This window comes from Fusarium venenatum (assembly GCF_020744135.1).
Source record: "Fusarium venenatum strain MPI-CAGE-CH-0201 chromosome Unknown EDB82scaffold_2, whole genome shotgun sequence".
Taxonomy (NCBI): Eukaryota; Fungi; Ascomycota; class Sordariomycetes; order Hypocreales; family Nectriaceae; genus Fusarium; species Fusarium venenatum.
The window spans coordinates 557647-575713 of record NW_027072130.1 but is presented as its reverse complement, the minus strand read 5'-3'; the positions used below and the strand labels follow the sequence as shown (position 1 = coordinate 575713).

The following is an 18067-nucleotide window of genomic DNA, read 5'->3' as shown; positions in this document are numbered from 1 at the left end:
ATAGGTGCTATTGTATTTTTGTTTGTTATAGCACTTAAGCGTGTTGCCCACGCCTTCTTGGTTTGATCTAAATTATTAATATTTCAGTAAATCTACGAGTGAAGGTTTCTATCAAGACTAGGTTTTCCAAGGAGTGATTAATATGGCTTGAACTCTATGATATCGGTTATAAAGGAAGCTTTTGTTAAACCGATAAGTGTATTTATAATATATCTCAAGGTCTAGTATAAAGGCGACCAGTGACTTCGCCGTGACTCAGTGACTCAAGGGCACTGGGAACTTCCTCAAAGGGAATCTCTCGAATCTGTGGCGTCAAGGCTTTAGAACTTAGCAGTTCCAAAACCTCAACGAATTCATCAATGCTTGCGCTGGTTGACCCTTTTAGTGAGAGATTTCTGGTAACTATATCCGCAGTTGGTAGTTGAATACGCGACGAAGCCAACCCAACCAGAACTATAGTGCCACCATCCCTGACGATTGATACTGCCGTTTCGACCGTCTTCTGTGCACCAACAAAATCGAGAATAACATCGAATGTTACGCCTGGGAAGTCGGACAAGCTTGTAGCACATGCAAAAGCACCAACGCAGCGAGCTTGGTCAAACTTGGACGTATTGATATCGACTCCGTAAATTTTAGCGCCTGATAAAGCTGCGATGGCGACGCCATTCAGCCCCAGCCCCCCCAAACCGATAACCGCAACCGTAGATACTTTGGATATATTGCTTTTGTTGACACCACCCTCTGTGACAACAGCATGAAAGGCTGTTGCAATGGAATCAGTGGCCACGGCAGCTTCGGGAAAGTCGACACCATCTGGGATCTTAACCAGGTATTTGAACGGCGCAACGGCGTACTCGGCATATCCTCCGTCGACTCCAACACCAAGGCATTCCGAGAAGTTTCGTTCCTCAATGGGGTGCCCGACACAGGCCACTGCCACACGATCATTGACTTGAAAAGGGGAGGATTCATCACCCAACTTGGCAATAACCCCTGACACTTCATGCCCCAAAGTGATGGGCAGGTTGCACATCCAAGCCTCTCCGCCGCCGTGTAAGACATGTGTGTCTGAATGACAGAGACCAGCTGCTTTGGTTTGGATAAGCGCGAACCCTTCACTGGGCTCAGGTACTGGCAAGTCGCATAGTTTGAGCCCCTCGGCGGCATTGGCGAATCGGAAAGCTCTCATATTTATCTGGCAGATTGTAAAAAGCAATAACTTCTATACGTATAGAAGAGTTACAAAAGTTATAGATATGACGGGAATGATAAGTAGTGATAATAGGTGTTGTAGTGTACATATTTGATATTAAATCTCAATTACACTGTCGGTATTTTTCTTATTAATATATACTCTATTTTTTCTTTACCTTTCTTATTTTAACATCTCGGCCAGATGAGTCATTAAAAGTGCGGATTTAAGGGAATCCGGGAAATGTTCAAGCCCGAGTGCCCGAGACCATATAAGTAAAAGTTACGTATTTGAAAAATAATCCACGAATAAGCACAGACTCTTTAACTTATTTAATGGGGTTCTCTTCAAGGTTTAATAGCATAATTCGTCCAGCTTCGACAGGAAAGTTAGGGGCGAAATGGCTTGGCCTGAAAGGGCCTCACAAGGACAATGGCCATCGGCCCTAGCTGAAACAAGAATACATTGAACCCTAAGTAGCATTAAAATCTACTTATTTCAAATAGTTGATAAGAAGTCTTTCAACAGAAATACATTGTATTAATAAACCAGATTAAATTCAACCCAAGTCCCCTTCCAGAAGTGTTGTCTAGCATTCCGTATCAGACCTTGCGCATTGCTCCTTTGTAGCCTTCTTGAAGCGCTTAGAAACATCTCCGACGCGTTCCTCCCACGGCGCAGCCTGAACATCCAAGACCTGGGTGGTGCCATTCTTTGAGAGATCAAAGTCCTCCAAGCTGAACCAGAAGAGCTCAGGACCAGAAGCGGATTCGTAGAAAATCATCGAATCCTTGAGGTCGGCGTAGATTCGCCAGTAAGTTGGCCAGATATCTGCTGCTCCAGGCTTCGGTGTAATCGTTTCAGGAATAGGAACGCTGACAGCTCTAATCATTCCCGCAGCATAAGACATAGCCTTTGTCAGCTCCTTTGTCTGAGGGATCTCCGATAGGTAGTGTGAGAGTCGGGCGAAGCGATCTAAAGGACTTGAGGTTAGAAAGATATTTAAGTGTAAGGTTTAGTCAATACTAACCGGCAGGTCTTGATGTTCCTGGAAGAGCCGACTCGGCAATTGGCTCCCAATAGGTGTTGATTGCGAGTTGTTGATCGTACGTAGGTTCGTTCGTCATGACGGTATAGTTCTTCGAATGATAGCAATTCAACTTCCCCTTGACATACTCCATGACAAGGTTGTCTCCTGATGGGTCACTGTATGACAAATGGCCTACCGAGTTGACACCAGGTACGAGGGCCGTGGGAACAACTTGGAACGGCGGCTTTCCGCTGCCAGGGCAAACAGCATCCGCGACCTCCTCGACGGTGGCATACTGGTCGAGAAAGTACTGTAGCCAGTGTCCAACCCACATGCTGGGAATACTGTCATCACGCTTTCCATAATCGCTGCCGTCTAGGTAAAGGCAGCTTCCCGTGAGGCCCTTTTCGTTGACGCCATCAATATGTGCTGCGCCGTACATGAGGGCCGTGACGGAGCCATATTTGGACGTCCAGTTGTATCCGTTCGCTTCAACGCTGCTGCCAGTACGTTTCAACCCAGCTGGGTAAGCGAAGAATGTCGTGTTTGTCTCGGCGACAAAGTCCATAGACCGTCCAACGACGATGCGATCCTCGCTTGCGGTGTATGTTACACGGGAGCATGCTTGTGCTTGATAGCACGTCCCAAGGACGAAGAGTGTAGTGCGCAGCATGTTTAATGATAGAGGTAAAGGATAATGTAGTTGCTTATGATAGAAGCCTGAGAACCGGGTCTGAAAAGGCGAGGACTATTTCACTCTTTTATAATATTTTTATCGGCTACTAGACAGACAGTTATGATTAAGAAGAAATTGATACATTTGCTTGTATGGATCCCTCTAGTGAAGTGTAAATTCCATGCGAAATTACGCATGGTTGTCTTACTGAGTGTTATCAAGGTTTACTCATGAGACTGCCTTACTGTGAAGGTTATAGACTAGCTAGCTTGATACTTGACAAGGTGCAGCGGCGGCCGCCGCAGTCTTTGGTGAGACAGCAACCATAACTTTGCCTTTCGTGTTCTCGATGCGTGTCACTTAGTTTGCGAAAGACCTATAGGAAGGCTCGTGAATGTGAGTTTTATTACTCCGATCTAGGTTTAGAGATCAACACCCAATAGACTTCGGGAGGCACATAATGCTAGACGTCTGTAGAGGGCGCGAACAAGTATGGCTTAGGTGTTCGCGACGAGTGACTTGCCAGGAAACAGCAACAGGAAAGTTTCATTCGGTTAGTCGTTAAAGTCAATTCGTTTAGGAAGAAAATAGGAAAGCTTCACTCGGCTGGTCGGTAAAGTCAATTCGCCGAGAAATAAAACGAGAAGGAGCATGCTCTCCGCGCGATCCGAATCTGTGGTAACGACGGTTGGAATGTTGGCTTGCGCCTCAATGACCTGAGGCCATACAAATCTACTGATTCTAGAACAGAGATGGAGTAGCTCGCCACGTGACAGTCAATATTAATTTACTGATTGGAATGTTGGCTTGTGCCGTCTCTCCGGGGCCACGTTTCTACGATAGTCTAGATCAACCCCAGATCTAGTAGAAGAAGCTACTCCATACGAAATTGCCCTCGTTACCATAATGCTCCCCAGCTATTGGCTCGCTTTGGTTGACATTGGCAGCGACTGAAAAATTGGCGTGAGGCTTATCTCAGCCACCAATTTACCTATGTATCTCAGCTAATAAGAGTCCTTGCATTAGCTTATAAAAGGTATTTTCCATGTCTTTGAATTTCGTGAGTTCCCATAGAAATTATTTATTCCAATGGGAAAACGGGTGGTTGGAACATAATCCGCGACAATCCCATCGACTTAAACGGTATGACCGGTTTCAATTCTACATCCTGACACCGACAGCCGTGACTCATTGCATCATCGTCGGCGGACTCCTCCTTGATCTTTGCAGGAAGGTTCCGAGGCTGATTTGCTAGGTGCGTTGGGAAGATGTTAGCGTTGTTCGGAATAGGACGTCCCGGGTTATCTTATCATTAATCTAATGGCTTTTGTTGTCTCCAGTAGGGGCTCTGCCAATACCACTTTAGAATGCTATCCTGTATAGATTAAATCTGTCCAACGTGAATGACTACATGCAAAGCAACACGAACATTTCAACAAATGTCTTTATATCACCTCTTGAAAATACAGAAAGTCACAATATAAGCTAATAATAATCAAAATTTTCATTTTTCAACTCAACGGTTTGCAATGGGTAGTGTGTACTATACAGTATTGACTCACGAAATTCTACAACGCCTCAAGATAAATACCTCCCTCGCTGGAACCTTTGGAGGTCTAAGACGTCAGAAAATGTGGATAGTCTAATTAGTCAGCAAGAACGCCACTCTAATTGCGATCCATACCCACTGTCAACGATTCACAGTCCTGATCGCACAGCCACATGTCAGGCCGAAGGCAAAACTCTTGCAGAGTCCATAGGGAATCAAACCAACCGCAAATTTTCATATCCTGGCGCCGGACACTGGAGTCAAATGTATAAGGCTGAAAGAGTCCAGTACAATGCTTTTGAATAGATGGACCATGTGCGTAGGGACGGTCCTTGTAAAATGGATCTGGATGGATTTTCAATAAGACCAATGACATCCAAGCTATGGCTGATTTTAAACTCTTCCAGGATTCGAACTTGCTGAGCCATATAATTGCATGAGACGCATTCCTGAAAATCTCAGCTTGTCGCGCAATCTCGTCCCGTGCGCGTTGTGACCGGTCCTGAGGAATACAAATGAGATCGAACCAGATGAACCGAGTTGAGGTGGGAACTTTGGCAAGTAATTCTGGAAGGTCTTTGACGTCGAAGATGGTGTTCTCGGGTACTTACCATTGATCGACGCCACGGACCGCCGTTTTCTTGCCTTGCGCTTGTTCAACCTTTCTCCATCGTCCCCAAGTATGGCTGATTGCAGTATAGGCGGGCCGCGATTGAAGAGTCGCCGTTTCAACAGTACGCTGCGTGTGCCTATCCCACAGAAAGAATGGAAGTCCGTCATCTTTTGGCAGCCAAGGGCAAGGGTTCGCATCAATACCCAGTGGGCATCTAGGATCGGACCCCGCCAGGTCAGAGTCGCCTAATATTCTCGTCCCCAAATACGATACTTGTTGAGGTGGCTCAATAGGCTGGAGAGACTTCAACGGCCTCAAATCGGCATACTCTCCAGAGTAAAGCAGTTCAAGATAGCTAGGAATAGCCAACTTCTGCAAAGCTTGATCAACGACGACCATCTGCCTGGAATTTGCAAGGGCGGACGGAGCGGACGGACCAACTGGTGTACCCAGCTCATGAGCCATGAGACGAATCACATCCAAGGAAGGAATATCAGTGGTCTTCAATACGTATTTGGTGCCATTGACGAGGTCCACAGGCCAGTCATGTTCAGTTGACTCGGTACGGAAATAAGTGGCATGATCCATCCACCAACGCCAGATAGTCCAGAACGACTTTTCTTGCACGGGATGAAGTTTTTCGAACGAAGATGTCTTAGCGAACCGCTGCGATAATGTCGCATCATATTGTCCAAGAGCGGAGGCGATCAGGTACAATCGGCCGAATACAGCAGTGAAATCGGGCTCTGTACCTTGGACATTGAAGTTTCTGTCTACTAACATCCATGGAGGATCAGGAGCAGATTGACACATTTTTAGACTTTGGTATATGGCCTTAGGTGAAACGGGTAACGGTGATACTCTGCGCTGATTTGGTAATGAGTTACGGCACCCTGTCAGACATTCTATACTCAATTGCGCATTATTGCTTTCTCCGGACATTCTGTTGGTTGACTGACTAGCTCCTTGTGCGACCAGTCAGATTGTAGTGATGTGTCCGCTTAAGCAGAATGAGGCTAAGCATCAGATTTCTCGCCCCCGCCTGACCCATACACTACACAGAGCTAACAAAGTGTAGAAATCCGGTAGTAACAGGGCTGAGCACTATAGTACAGTGAACTCCAAATCAGAATATTCAGGCAGTGCAACCAATTACAAAACGCTCACATAAGACTATTTTCTGCTACTAAAAGGCGGACACCCCAATCTGCAAAACAATCAACATCATACCGGATTATTCCCACCTCTTCAATCTACGACCACCTTGAAACATGGGTGACAACGAAACTGGCGCCATTTCTGCACTTGGTGCTCTTCTTGGTTATGTCGGCGCCGAAGCCGCGACTACCGCACCATTTGGACATTTACTCTGGCCGCAACGACATTTGGACCACCCCTCATGGCAATCAGCCTTCATGGCAGCATTGCTGATGCCCATGGGTGGTCCATTACACAAAGCAGCATTGGAGACGTTCGACACACTACACCGCCATGGCCTCTTCCGCGGTGCCTACAAAGGACATATGCTCGGCACCGCGTTCTTCAATGATATTGGATGGACCTATACTATGCACGACATGGGGGTTAAAGGGCTGCCAAAGGCAGTTAGGAATTGTATCTGGACGAGGGCTATGAGTCTACTGGAACATCCTCAGTTGAACGATGGAAGCATGATGCTGCCAATGGAAAAGAAAGAACAAAGCAAAGCAAAGCGTCAGAGTTCAGTCAGAGCGTGGATATCCTGCTACCATCTGACATTCAGCCAAGCGACAGAGGATGATAGATCATCCGCACTACCATTTGTTCGCGAGCGCGTTAACACGCCTGGGCCCCAAGTCTATCTATCGCTCCTGGCGGCCGAGTCGTCAGCAATTATTATCGCCATCATACTTATTGTGATCTGGAGAACACCCTGGGTCACGCTATGGCTCGCACCCTTGGCACTACGGCTGATCAGCACCTTCTTCGCTATCCACCGCGAGCCACTCGAAACTCTGCAACTCACACCCCAAAATTACACCTGCGACTTCGAAATACACTGCCCTGAGTCCAACGGCGACTTTATAGTCCTATCTGGCCCACCTCCTCTCATCCAGCAGTTTATGCGACACTACGGTCATCCATGCCGGAGCCGCACGAAAGAGATCATTCAGCTGGTTATCATCTGCGCACTGGGGTGCGTCTTTCCGGCGGGTCTGGTGGCTTCAGCACTATTCATGCCTTTACATCTACAGTATGTCTGGTTCGGTTACCAGATATTCTTAGTTGCAGGACTACATATTGCAAGGTACTGTCAATTCTCGAGACAGTTATCTATAGATGCAGCTATTGCAGAGGCATTCGCACATGGCGATCGGTTCAACCGTTGCGGAGAGAGCTCGTTACTCTTCGGCCACAAACGGTCAGGCGCTGGAATACTCAGGGTCGACTTGAAGGTCAAGTCGTATAGCAAGTATGCCGAAGGGAAACAAGCAGTACAAAAATTGCTTATGAATGATGACAAGGATATCGAGGAGGCAATTGGAAGTCAGTAATGATGCAGGTCTTTAGACAATGACGTTTGTGCGTTAGATTTCTCAAATAAAAATGGTATATAGTTGTGCCTCAGATTCATATGCATCATGACAAAAGTCCTCATTATCTCAGTAGAATGTGGACGTGTCGAGTACTGATTGGATCAGCTATATGCATAGAATCGGCCTTAGTGCTTACTAACCGTCATTCCCGTAAATCAGGCTCGGAAACATTTCAAGGTCTCATGATGTTGATGTGAGGGGTTGAGTTGTTTTCAGGCTTATTTGTCGGTGACATGTTAACCAATCTCTCAGTCACTCCAAACAAAACGTTCTTAACTTGGTAACATACTGATAGCTCAATATGGGCGATCTGGGAGTAAATGATGATTTAGAAAGCCAGTGGAGCGATGACTGTCTTTGGCCCCGTCGACTACTTCATGTGGCTTCCATGACATCCTATCCTTGGAGTCCGGGCAATAAGTACGGATCTTACGAAGAACCATACTATAACGCTATTTCTTATACATGGGGTCGGTTCAGGTACAAGGACCATCAGCCAGAATATGCCACAACGCGTCCTCTCGACGTCAAAGGCGTGACTTGGCCACTTCCACGCGTATATCCAACTCACTTCACAGCCGAGGAAATGACCAAACTTATCAAGGCTGCTACATGCCCAGATGAAGAAGAATATGCTGTTGAATTCATTTGGCTAGATGTTGTCTGTATTGATCAAACAAAACCTCACACGCAGGAATATTACAGTGAAGTTGGCAGACAAGGCAGGATTTTTCAAGGTGCATCCGAGGTGGTAGTATGGCTCACGACCATCGACAGTGAGCAGATGATAAAGTGGTGGAGAAAAATGAGTCGCATCAAGGCTCCGCTTAAACCAGTTCTAGTTGGGAGTGACGACGACTATGATGTCAATGGGTGGTTACGAACAGTCCTAGCAGAGTTTCAGAACCTGAGAAAAGACCCGTGGTTTACTTCTTTGTGGACACTCCAAGAAGCATTTCTCTCGCCGTATTCTGTCATTTTCCTGAGAGACGGCCAATCCTTCTTCAACTGCGTCGACGATGTTTCATCCGGAGGATATTTGTCCCACCTCATTACTGTCTGTCAGAAGATGTACAGCTTCCTCGACCAATTCAAAAGATCTGTGTCTCGAAAGGCTGCATTTGATCAGACACTCTTCGACGCTGTGAAGAACGAAATTGAAGCATTTGGATTCCTTGAAGGGTTTAGCGAAGGAACATCCGTCCTCAGGTCGCTTGAGCTCGGTTTTGATACAAATTCATCATGGATGGGCAATCCACTGATGCTCTTGCAAGCTTCACATCGACGATCATGCTATGAGCAGACGGACAGAGTGAGAGGGATCATGCAGGTTTTCGGGCTTCAGCTGGGTGAATCAGCACCTGACGCTATCCCTGGCAAAACGTATAGTCTGTCCGAACTCAAAGATCAACTCGCATCCGAATTACTTCGACTCTATCCTATCTCTAGTCAATTATGCATCCAAGATCGATCTTGCCCACCTCGGGAAGCATGGAGAGTTAACTCGAGCATGACAATGATGCGTTTTTCGGAGCTGTTGTGGCGACAGATGATCAAGCCGGATGGAACTTCAGTCGACGAACAAGATCTTGTCGCAGAATCAAATGGTGCGATTCTCGAGGCTGTGGAGTTTGAGAATGCGCTTATGGCTGGCTTCGAAGGTAGTTTCACCAGCATGAGTACGTTTTTCAATGTTATGGAAAAGTGCATTGGGTCTGATACTGTCGAGGTGGAACTAGAGCACAGATACAACGACGCGATAGAGGCAACATTTTCAGAAGACTATTTGACGCGGACTCAGAAACTCTCTTGGCTTGCTAGTCAGCCCGAAAGTTGCAACATGGGTATTTTGTTCCTCGCCCTAGTTGGGCCACCACCTGATGCGCCTAAGCTTGAGAATGTGTGGTGCAGATGGTGCATTGGGTTAGTTCTCTGTCAGGAACCTGGTCGACAAGATGTTTTCGAAAAGGTTGGGGTAGTTACCTGGGATTTGGAGGCGATTGAACAAGTAGGGAAGGATAGGAGACCTCAGGCAGTCGGTGGTGTACCAGATGCATTCAAGTACGTCGTCGTAGAGGGTCCCGGTTGGACCAGCTTGAGTGGTTATTTTGGGTAATTTTGATGTTGATAGCAGCTATATGAATTGATACAAGAAACAAAAAAGTAATTGCTTCTTCAAAACCCTGACAGTTTCGGTATCCAACTATTCCTGGCGTGCCGTTATTTCCTCTAGGGCGACTGCTTTGGATGACAAGATTTCCTCCTTCAATATCGTCTTCACCAGTTCTATGCAATGCTTCGTGGGCTCTCCAAGCATCTATTGCCTCCTGATCGACTCCCCTGTATGTAAATGTCCCCTTGAAAACCTAAAACACTCCAAACGCATCCGTATGTAGTGGTCTGTGCTGTTATCCAAGTACCAGATCCACGCTCTGGCTAGAGACGTAAAGCTTTCGTACTGAAGGCGAAGGTGGTGTTCGACAAAGAAATGGAAGACAAAGCAGTGTAACAAGTCATTCATATGCACGTGGAAGAAAACAAGGCGCGGCACAAATGGTTGAAGGGAGGGATCGAATTTGTAGAAACAATTCCGAAAAGCCCGAGTGGCAATATTTTATGAAGCCTGTTATAGGATAAGGAAAGAGAGTCCAGAAGGTTGGAAAAGGGAAAGGTCTAACCCTCCGTTTACTGTCTTGTCAGCCTTAACATAATGTATCGTGTTTTACAAATGACATACATCAACTAGAATGTTCAACGGAGTGGCTTTGTGATTCTCCTCTCTTGAGTGAAGTCTTTCTATACTGACAATCAGGCAGTGCAAAGCTCAGGCAATCTCACCTTCGTCTAACGGTCAGGTTCTGACCAATGAGCCAGCCCATAGAACTTTGATTATGTGAGTAAACAGATGTCTTCAAAGTAAAATGTGAGACTGCAGTTGGTTCTAGATAACTAACCGGAAGAAGAGATTTCAAGTACTAATGGCGTAAATAGCTCTTCTCAGTTGGATACTATCTTTTCAGCTCTTCAAAATGGCTTGAAACTATCGTCACTATCTCCGCATTTCCAAGACTTTAACCCCTACTTGTTGGTGGCTGGAAGCTTTATTCTTAATTGAACAACTTGACCCTTGGCAGGAATTCCCGTTTAATACATAATGGTCACACGGCCCTTCAGCTTTGTCTTTAAGTCACTATTTCTTTTATCCTTAGATACAATTTACTCTACTTCGGATACGAATTATTCATAATAACGCCTAAAAACATGGGCGCCATCAAAATAGCTTTATAGCCTTAACAAGTCATCCAAGATGCAAAGCATTCAAGAGTTATTTCACAGAAGATTCATGATCAATATTAATCCATTAACAACCTCGAACGCGTTATAACACCGAATAAGAACTCCACTATGCTGTCTAACTCGACCCCAGTATCTAATAAGTATAAGAGGCGATATTCCTGGTGGCAGAGTATTGGGCCAATTAGCGCTTCTATCCTCGTAGTTGCAACCCTGGTTATTATAGGATCATTCTTCACTCTCATCATACTCTGGCAAGGAGCTAAAGATGCCAGGAATTATAAAACCCCTAAGCTTCCCAATTTTTAGAGGATGATCATCTTCAGAGATTAGATAACATAAGTTATCACTATCTATTCCGCTGCAATCTATACTTCTATATTACTGCAAATTAATATACTAGTTTCAGCTTTAGCTGCTACTATACTTAAGTCATTAGGAACAAGAATAAATAATATTCCTATTATATTTATCGGAAAGTTATAATCCAATGCCATCAGCATTTTTTCTAGTATCTCAAGACAAACTATAAATAGCTATACAAGAGTATTCCATTCTCTCATTATTATTACCATAGTTATTATCCTACTTGTCTCCAATTTGAACTAAATAATACTTCTATCTAACTTAGGGATTGCTCAGTTTTCAGCGTAGCCTGCTATGAATGACACTGCTATATTCTTCAGGGAAAGTAACCGATATATAGAAACAGCTATTATATTATAGAAAACTACGCCTTTATTTCAGTAGCATTTCGCCGGAATACGATTTAACAAAATTCGGCTTAGTACTACTGGATGTATTTATTATATATTTCTACTTTTTTAAGATAAAATAGAAAGAATGTCACTAGAGTACTACTCAGGGCCTGCTATAGTCGCCAATATAAGAATCATTTGTATTCCACTGCTATTAGATGAGTTCAGAATTAAGACATACTATCCGGGGCCTTATGTAGATAAAGGGCCATCGCTTTGTTTACAATAAAAGATGGAGGATACTGAGGTCGAATGTGCAGTTTCTCCAAAAGCCGGCAAAGAAGGACAACGTTAGGCTACAACTCTATGCTCAGCCAATACTCGCACCGTGCATAACCAAATCCTCCAGGATCTCAAGAATGAAAGAGCAATGCTACTCAAAAACGAGGAATATCGAATGCATAGAATCGTCATTTTAAACACAACAGCTGATATTGAGTCTATGTTTAAGAGGAGCACACTTATGCAACCCAAGACACCAGAGAGACTGAGAAATCTATCGACAAAGCCGGAAGGATTATGGACAGCGATTTACAACAGCACTGGCATGAAGATTTTAACAGCTACTTCTTGTTATTATAACATCCGACAGGCAGGCATCTACAACGTCACTTTAACCAGTAAGGCTATTTCCAAGGAGCCTTATTCGGATCTTAGTCATAATTACGCAACGACTCATGTTCAGGACGGGCAAGGATTCTTTAGGGATAAAACAAAGGAAATACTGTCTCAGTTTGGTATTGGTATCGAAACCAACGACACGACCAAACGTAGCATCTTAGAACTCGATATTGGTCCTTTGACGGACAAGAACAATTCCCCTGGCCCAAAACAAGAATCCTGTGAGGGGGGTCTATTTAAAGTTTTGACCGAAAAGTCGATAAGGTCGGACACGACATGGGACATGACTGGGGCTAGTCTACCCTGGGCAATACACAAATTATACTCCCTATTCTTCCTAAACATAATGCAACAAACAGGTAACCCTGCACTTGCAATTCAAAGTGTTTTAACGAGGCTCCATTAGGCAGTTTACTACAGGCAGATAGATAAATACGACCTTACATATCCAGTCACCACTATGCATCTAACAAAGAAACTCATCCCAGTCCAATAGCTGGGACTCGGTCTAGTAATTACAATAGAGTTTGTGCACCTAATTGAAGTGCTTGTTATTACTATTATCTTCATATTGAGGACGAAACCCTCTGCTTTAGGCAATGCGTGGCAGGCGGTCGCGCAGGCAACTTATGCTACGAAAGCTCTTGAGTCAGCTGAGAGTGACTTGGGCAAAGAGGTTGGAGAATGGACAAAGGCAAATGGTTACAACAAGGGGATTTATATTATATCTCCCTTGTGAGAAAATGGAAAGGTGGAACTACCACGTAGACAACGGAAAGTCTGAGATTAGACTATAAATATAGCAGGTGCAGTGGCTAAATACGGGCTCTCCTCAATGCACTATCCCAATCGTGATCTCCCAGCCTCCACCAAAACAAATCACTTGTATATCTTCTAGCAGCTGCAACCACAAATTCCTGAAGCCTTGCAGTTCTTTCCGCATCCGAAGTCTTTATCATCGGTACCACAATCTCCCCATGTTCTGCATCCCCTCCAAGCCCCAGATCCACCGGCATGGGCAGTCCAGCACCACTCTCCATTCTGGCCGCAGACTTTCCAGCAGTAGCTCCTGTTTTCGCATCCATAGGGTGCAACGTCCCAACAAATCCTCTTGGAGAGCAGACCAGTAGAATCTGCAGGGCTGACGTCCTTGGGAAGACCCTTGTCACCTGGTGCGATAGATGATCCTTGCTTAGGGTCCAAGTTACGTTTTCGTCCCAAGGGATGGTCCGCACAGAGACGGAGCTCTGCAGGTTCTACACCATCCTGGAGTGTGGTAATGTCAAGAATACCAAGATCGCCACAGATGGCTTTGGCACGCGCCTCCGGTGAAGCGGGTGTAGCGGCGGATAGGCCAATGGCCGAGTAGGCAAGTACGAGGAGGAAGTTGTTAAAGGCTTTCATGGTTCGAGAAGTTTCATATGATGATGATTTAATGGAAGTCAGGAGATAGGAGAGCGCAGAGGACTTGGATTGGATGTAGTGTAGAACGACTGACACTATGAGCTACTGGGTATATATAGTATTGCGAGTATCTGTAGCAATAGTAAAACTCAAAAGCGTTAAAACGTAATTGACCGCTTCAGTCTAAATTTTGCACGAATACGACCTAGGAAAGAGAGGCAATTTGTTGTTTATGCTGTTAGTCCACCATGTAGTACTGAAGAAGTCCGGTGGATATCGTTTAATCCTTGTTAGAGATAATATGGTAGACTCGGTGGAAAACATTAACCGTACTCTTCTATTATAAGTCTCAACCCATGCATACAAACTATATGGAAATTATGCAACGGTGAGTTAAGAGCCTTTTGCTAAGAAAAAATAAAGAATTTATTTACTTTTGAGATATATATGGTAAAATGGGCATACCATTCTGCTTGATACTTACTTGACAAAGGTCCAGTGGCTATACTTTGGAATAACAGCAGATCACCGCGCCGTATAACTATCTTATTACCCTGGCATTATGGATGTCCATCAACAATAAATACCAAGGTCTAGACCAGGCGCCAAGCAATAAGTAGGTACCAACAGACTGTATTTACCATTGTATATTTTAGCCAAGACGGGAATGTTCCATTACTACCCACCATATACCTAGTAACTTGTGAGAAATATAAATAAATATAAAAACCTTAACTAAGAGTATAAACTTCTGGTTTAGTATTACTCTTGTAACATCTACTGGGAGAAGAGCAATGTACCGTTTTACTTATTGAGAATCACGATATTGTAACATCTCAAGATTCAATACAACGCTATGTACTATACAAATGGGCTTAACTGTCAGTTGAATACATTGAAATGAAACCTTGGCAAGGCAACAACCAACAACCAACAACTAACAGCTAACACCAAGCCCGGCCACGTTACATCTGGAAGCCCAATTAAGCGTCACGAGGCATTTTTCCCAGTCTTGGTTCTTGTATGGGTACCCATACCCTTTCCTATCCTTTTCAATATCCTTCTGATATTCCTACAACAACCATCATCACAGCAAAGTCACTGTAATAAAATCGCAATGAATCATTTATCTATACTCTTGAGTGTCGCCACTCTTTTCTCGTCGACTTCGGCGGTCTTAGGTAAGAGCAAACTACCTTCTCGCTTAGCTGTGGTATTGACAATAGCCACCTTTATAGTCACGTACAATCGCACTTACGATAGAGGATCAACACCGATCAGCCAGCTCGCATGCTATAAGGATGGCATCGGGATGGTCCCACACTATACAAATCCCGAGGGAAAAACCATTTCCAGTTTTGCACCGCGCATCATCGGTACAAAAGACGTTGCTGGGCCTGACTCCTCGCTATGTGGATCGTGCATGATGCTTGACTATGGAGAGAAAGCCCGACCTTTTCTTGTGGTCACTGGCGCCGAATCTGGCATACAACTATCGCTGGAGGGCATGAACGCTCTCACAGGTGGTAGGGCTGAGGCTCTTGGTCATATTGAAGTAAGTACCAGGCGTGTGGCTCTGCTGAACTGTGGTCTTGTCAAGTCTCCAGGACATTTGGACGATCTCTGAATTAGATGGAGTTCAACTCATGCAGACATTTCCCCTTATTTTAGATTCAGTATCCATTCATGACTGGTCTTCTCATCACCACTATGGTTTCGCTTAAGTCTACCCTCCTGCTCCTGGCACTGGGTGATGATGCACTCGCTGTAGTCCCTCCCGGGTCCTCTTTTGTTGTTTATGTCACGTGAATGAGAATGGCTTCAATAGCCAAGCCCCCAAGACCGAGGACGACAGGCATACAGAAGCTCACTGCAGTCAAGAAACTCGTTCGCAAGTTTAATGTCATTTTCATTCCTGTGGCCAAGACAACTAACCATATACTAAAGAATTAAAATGTTCCTCAATTAATTATCTAGAGCAGTGAAAAAAAGCCTAGTGAACACTGACCTTCTCTAATCTTAGTTAAAAGCCGCTGTCTAAGTAAAGATCGGAGGATCCGCAGTGGTATCGGTAGTAGTAGTAGCCTCGGCAGTTGTCGTAGCCATGGCATCATCCAAGCCACAGAAGCATTCCATTTCATACCAACTGTAAGTCGTCTGATGTTCAGTAATACCATCAATGGTACCGCCGTAAGTCCAGCACGATTGACCAGGAGTAAAGGCAAATACAGTACATCCGTCGCTGTCGCGACAAGCTTGGCGGCAGGACTCCATCGTCCTGGCATCTGGGTTGTCCTTATATGTCAAATCGCCATTGTAATAACCATGTTTGTTGCAGACCTTGTCGGTTGGGACGGGTGTCTTTTCATTGTTGACGCAGGAATCCACTACTGCTGCAGTAGTGGTTGCAGCAGCCATGGTTGAAGTGGTTGAAGTGAACTCAGCAGACGAAGTTGTCAGTTCGGTAGTCATAGTCTCGGTGGATGTCGTCTCGGTAGCCGAACCAGTTGTGGTGGTTGAAGTCTCATCACAGAAGCAATCCATATCGTACCAAGTCCAAGGCGTACGATCACTACTTGTACCGGTAAATATGCCTCCCCATAATGTGCAATCTTCATCAGGACTTAGGGCAAACGCAACACAACCTGCTTTGTCTTGACAAGACTTGAGGCAAGTCGCCAGCGTTGTTGCATCACCTTGATCCAGAAAGTCCAATCTGCCTTCGCCACTGCCCTGGGCGTTACAGGCCTTGCCAGCGGGAGCAGGACTCTTGAGGCAAACGGATTCGGCCGGGCTGATGGTCGTAGTCGCAGTTTCTGTCGTGGTTATAGCGGTACCGGTGATGGCAGTGGTATCAATTGAGGAAGTCTGAGCTGAAGAAGCCACAGTGTCCGTCGAAGTAGTACCGGTGGCAGTTGCCATTTTCGAAGGCTTGCAAGGGCCGGCCATAACACCGGCTGCAAAGCCAACAATTGCAACCAAGACATTTGGGGCGATCATTATGAAAGAATGGCACGCTCACTAATGAGGGAGTCAAATGAGAGACAGTGAGGAACGTAATGGGACATGACGTGGGACGCAATTTTGGAAGTCCCTCGCTTTGTTTAAATAGTCTCCGATTATAAAGTTCCTTTAGAAAGACGACTGAAGTGCATTTCTACTGACAGAGAGCTATAGGGACGCTAAGGCAGGGGTGAGGGTTAGAGGGCGAATTAGATCCAGAGATTCTTAAGTTATTTTTTCAGCTGTTAGGCTATTCAAGGTCCAGACCCCAATAGTTGAGCAAAATGGAGCCAGGGCTAGTTTGGGACGTACTAGTGTTAATAGCTTGATGAAATTGTATGTGACTATGCCTCTACTGTAGCTTCCATTTACTCTTATTATTATGTTTTCAGTTGTGGCGAAGTCAATGCGTTTCAAGAGTGAAAGCTCTCTACATATGTGCCTATGCCTGTGCGTCAGGACTCAGAACCAACAAGAATCTTCTCAACCACCTTAGATCTTGTCGACATGTTCAGCCTTGGAATCGACATCTTCCTTCATTGAACACCCGGACTCAAGTCTATCGACTTGAATTGGCACAAAATTAGCCCGTACTTTATTTTATAAGACGAACTTATCCATATCGTCAAGAGCAAGCCCTGATAAAATGTTATCAAGGTGCCAGAGTCGTCTCGATGGATAACTCAACTTTGGTCTCAGGGACAAAGAACAAAGTGAAAACGACCATCGTGAAACAGAATGAACTATAGACAAAACATGTACCGAAGCCGCTACGATTAAGTATGGCAAGTATGCTTGGTGTACTCTCGGCAACAATAAAGTTGAACAGCCACTGACTAGCAGTCGCCACTCCCATCTGAGAGCGTGCATATGAGCGGCAGGGATCTATCTAGTCGGTGAGCTAAGTCCCTATAGATGACGTATCACCACGTATTACATTCGCCCCATTATGGTATAGGGTAAGCTGCTCTGGTCTTGGGCTGTGACAAGAATCTATTAGTTTTTAACAGGCATGGATAACTCTGTTATTAGTTAATATTTGCCCAAGATAAGGCACACTAAAGAGCAAGGCACTAGGCCTGAATTTTTCTATCTGAATTACGAAGTGAGGAGCTATATTATTCAACCGAACAACTTTGCTTTGTAGATGACAGGCAGCTCTATTGATGTTTTCTCCCCATTTGCTGACTAATTATACTATAGGGTAACCGTCTCAATCAATGTCAAGACATTATATATCTAGACAAATGCCATTTTGATTAGGCGTGGATTTTGTTTGTAAGCCAAGTGTACACTTGCTGGCGACAGAAGGGCTGGATCTATAATCCTAGATGTCTAGCATTTGAAT

General features: G+C 44.9%; 8 protein-coding genes across 8 annotated transcripts; 3 read left to right on the top strand and 5 right to left on the bottom strand.

The window, feature by feature from the left end:
* Positions 1-89: 89 nt before the first annotated feature.
* On the bottom strand, positions 90-1329 carry EDB82DRAFT_494471 (chaperonin 10-like protein). The gene has a single exon (XM_025732946.2). The coding sequence runs from the start codon at positions 1190-1192 to the stop codon at positions 215-217; it is 978 nt and encodes a 325-aa protein (XP_025583901.1). The 5' UTR covers positions 1193-1329; the 3' UTR covers positions 90-214.
* A 439-nt stretch (positions 1330-1768) lies between these two features.
* Positions 1769-2898, bottom strand: EDB82DRAFT_534972 (nucleophile aminohydrolase; the record flags this gene model as incomplete). The annotated part of the gene is made up of 2 exons (XM_025732945.2): positions 1769-2170; positions 2226-2898. 2 exons carry the CDS (start codon positions 2896-2898, stop codon positions 1785-1787), a joined length of 1059 nt encoding a protein of 352 aa, XP_025583900.1. The 3' UTR covers positions 1769-1784.
* Positions 2899-5057: 2159 nt separating this feature from the next.
* Positions 5058-5876, bottom strand: EDB82DRAFT_522903 (uncharacterized protein; the record flags this gene model as incomplete). Its single annotated transcript, XM_025732944.1, has 1 exon — positions 5058-5876. The coding sequence occupies one exon, from the start codon at positions 5874-5876 to the stop codon at positions 5058-5060; it is 819 nt and encodes a 272-aa protein (XP_025583899.1).
* Positions 5877-6116: 240 nt separating this feature from the next.
* EDB82DRAFT_494468 (uncharacterized protein) lies at positions 6117-7670 on the top strand. The gene has a single exon (XM_025732942.2). It carries the CDS (start codon positions 6335-6337, stop codon positions 7595-7597), a length of 1263 nt encoding a protein of 420 aa, XP_025583898.1. The 5' UTR covers positions 6117-6334; the 3' UTR covers positions 7598-7670.
* A 169-nt stretch (positions 7671-7839) lies between these two features.
* Positions 7840-9826, top strand: EDB82DRAFT_494467 (uncharacterized protein). Its single transcript, XM_025732941.2, has one exon. The coding sequence runs from the start codon at positions 7941-7943 to the stop codon at positions 9753-9755; it is 1815 nt and encodes a 604-aa protein (XP_025583897.1). The 5' UTR covers positions 7840-7940; the 3' UTR covers positions 9756-9826.
* Positions 9827-13206: 3380 nt separating this feature from the next.
* On the bottom strand, positions 13207-13716 carry EDB82DRAFT_522900 (uncharacterized protein; the record flags this gene model as incomplete). Its single annotated transcript, XM_025732940.1, has 1 exon — positions 13207-13716. The coding sequence occupies one exon, from the start codon at positions 13714-13716 to the stop codon at positions 13207-13209; it is 510 nt and encodes a 169-aa protein (XP_025583896.1).
* Positions 13717-14764: 1048 nt separating this feature from the next.
* EDB82DRAFT_534968 (Cerato-platanin-domain-containing protein) lies at positions 14765-15592 on the top strand. Its single transcript, XM_025732939.2, has 2 exons — positions 14765-14897; positions 14955-15592. Exons 1-2 carry the CDS (start codon positions 14834-14836, stop codon positions 15341-15343), a joined length of 453 nt encoding a protein of 150 aa, XP_025583895.2. The 5' UTR covers positions 14765-14833; the 3' UTR covers positions 15344-15592.
* Positions 15593-15753: 161 nt separating this feature from the next.
* EDB82DRAFT_522898 (uncharacterized protein) lies at positions 15754-16716 on the bottom strand (the record flags this gene model as incomplete). Its single annotated transcript, XM_025732938.1, has 1 exon — positions 15754-16716. One exon carries the CDS (start codon positions 16714-16716, stop codon positions 15754-15756), a length of 963 nt encoding a protein of 320 aa, XP_025583894.1.
* Between the last annotated feature and the right edge of the window lie 1351 nt (positions 16717-18067).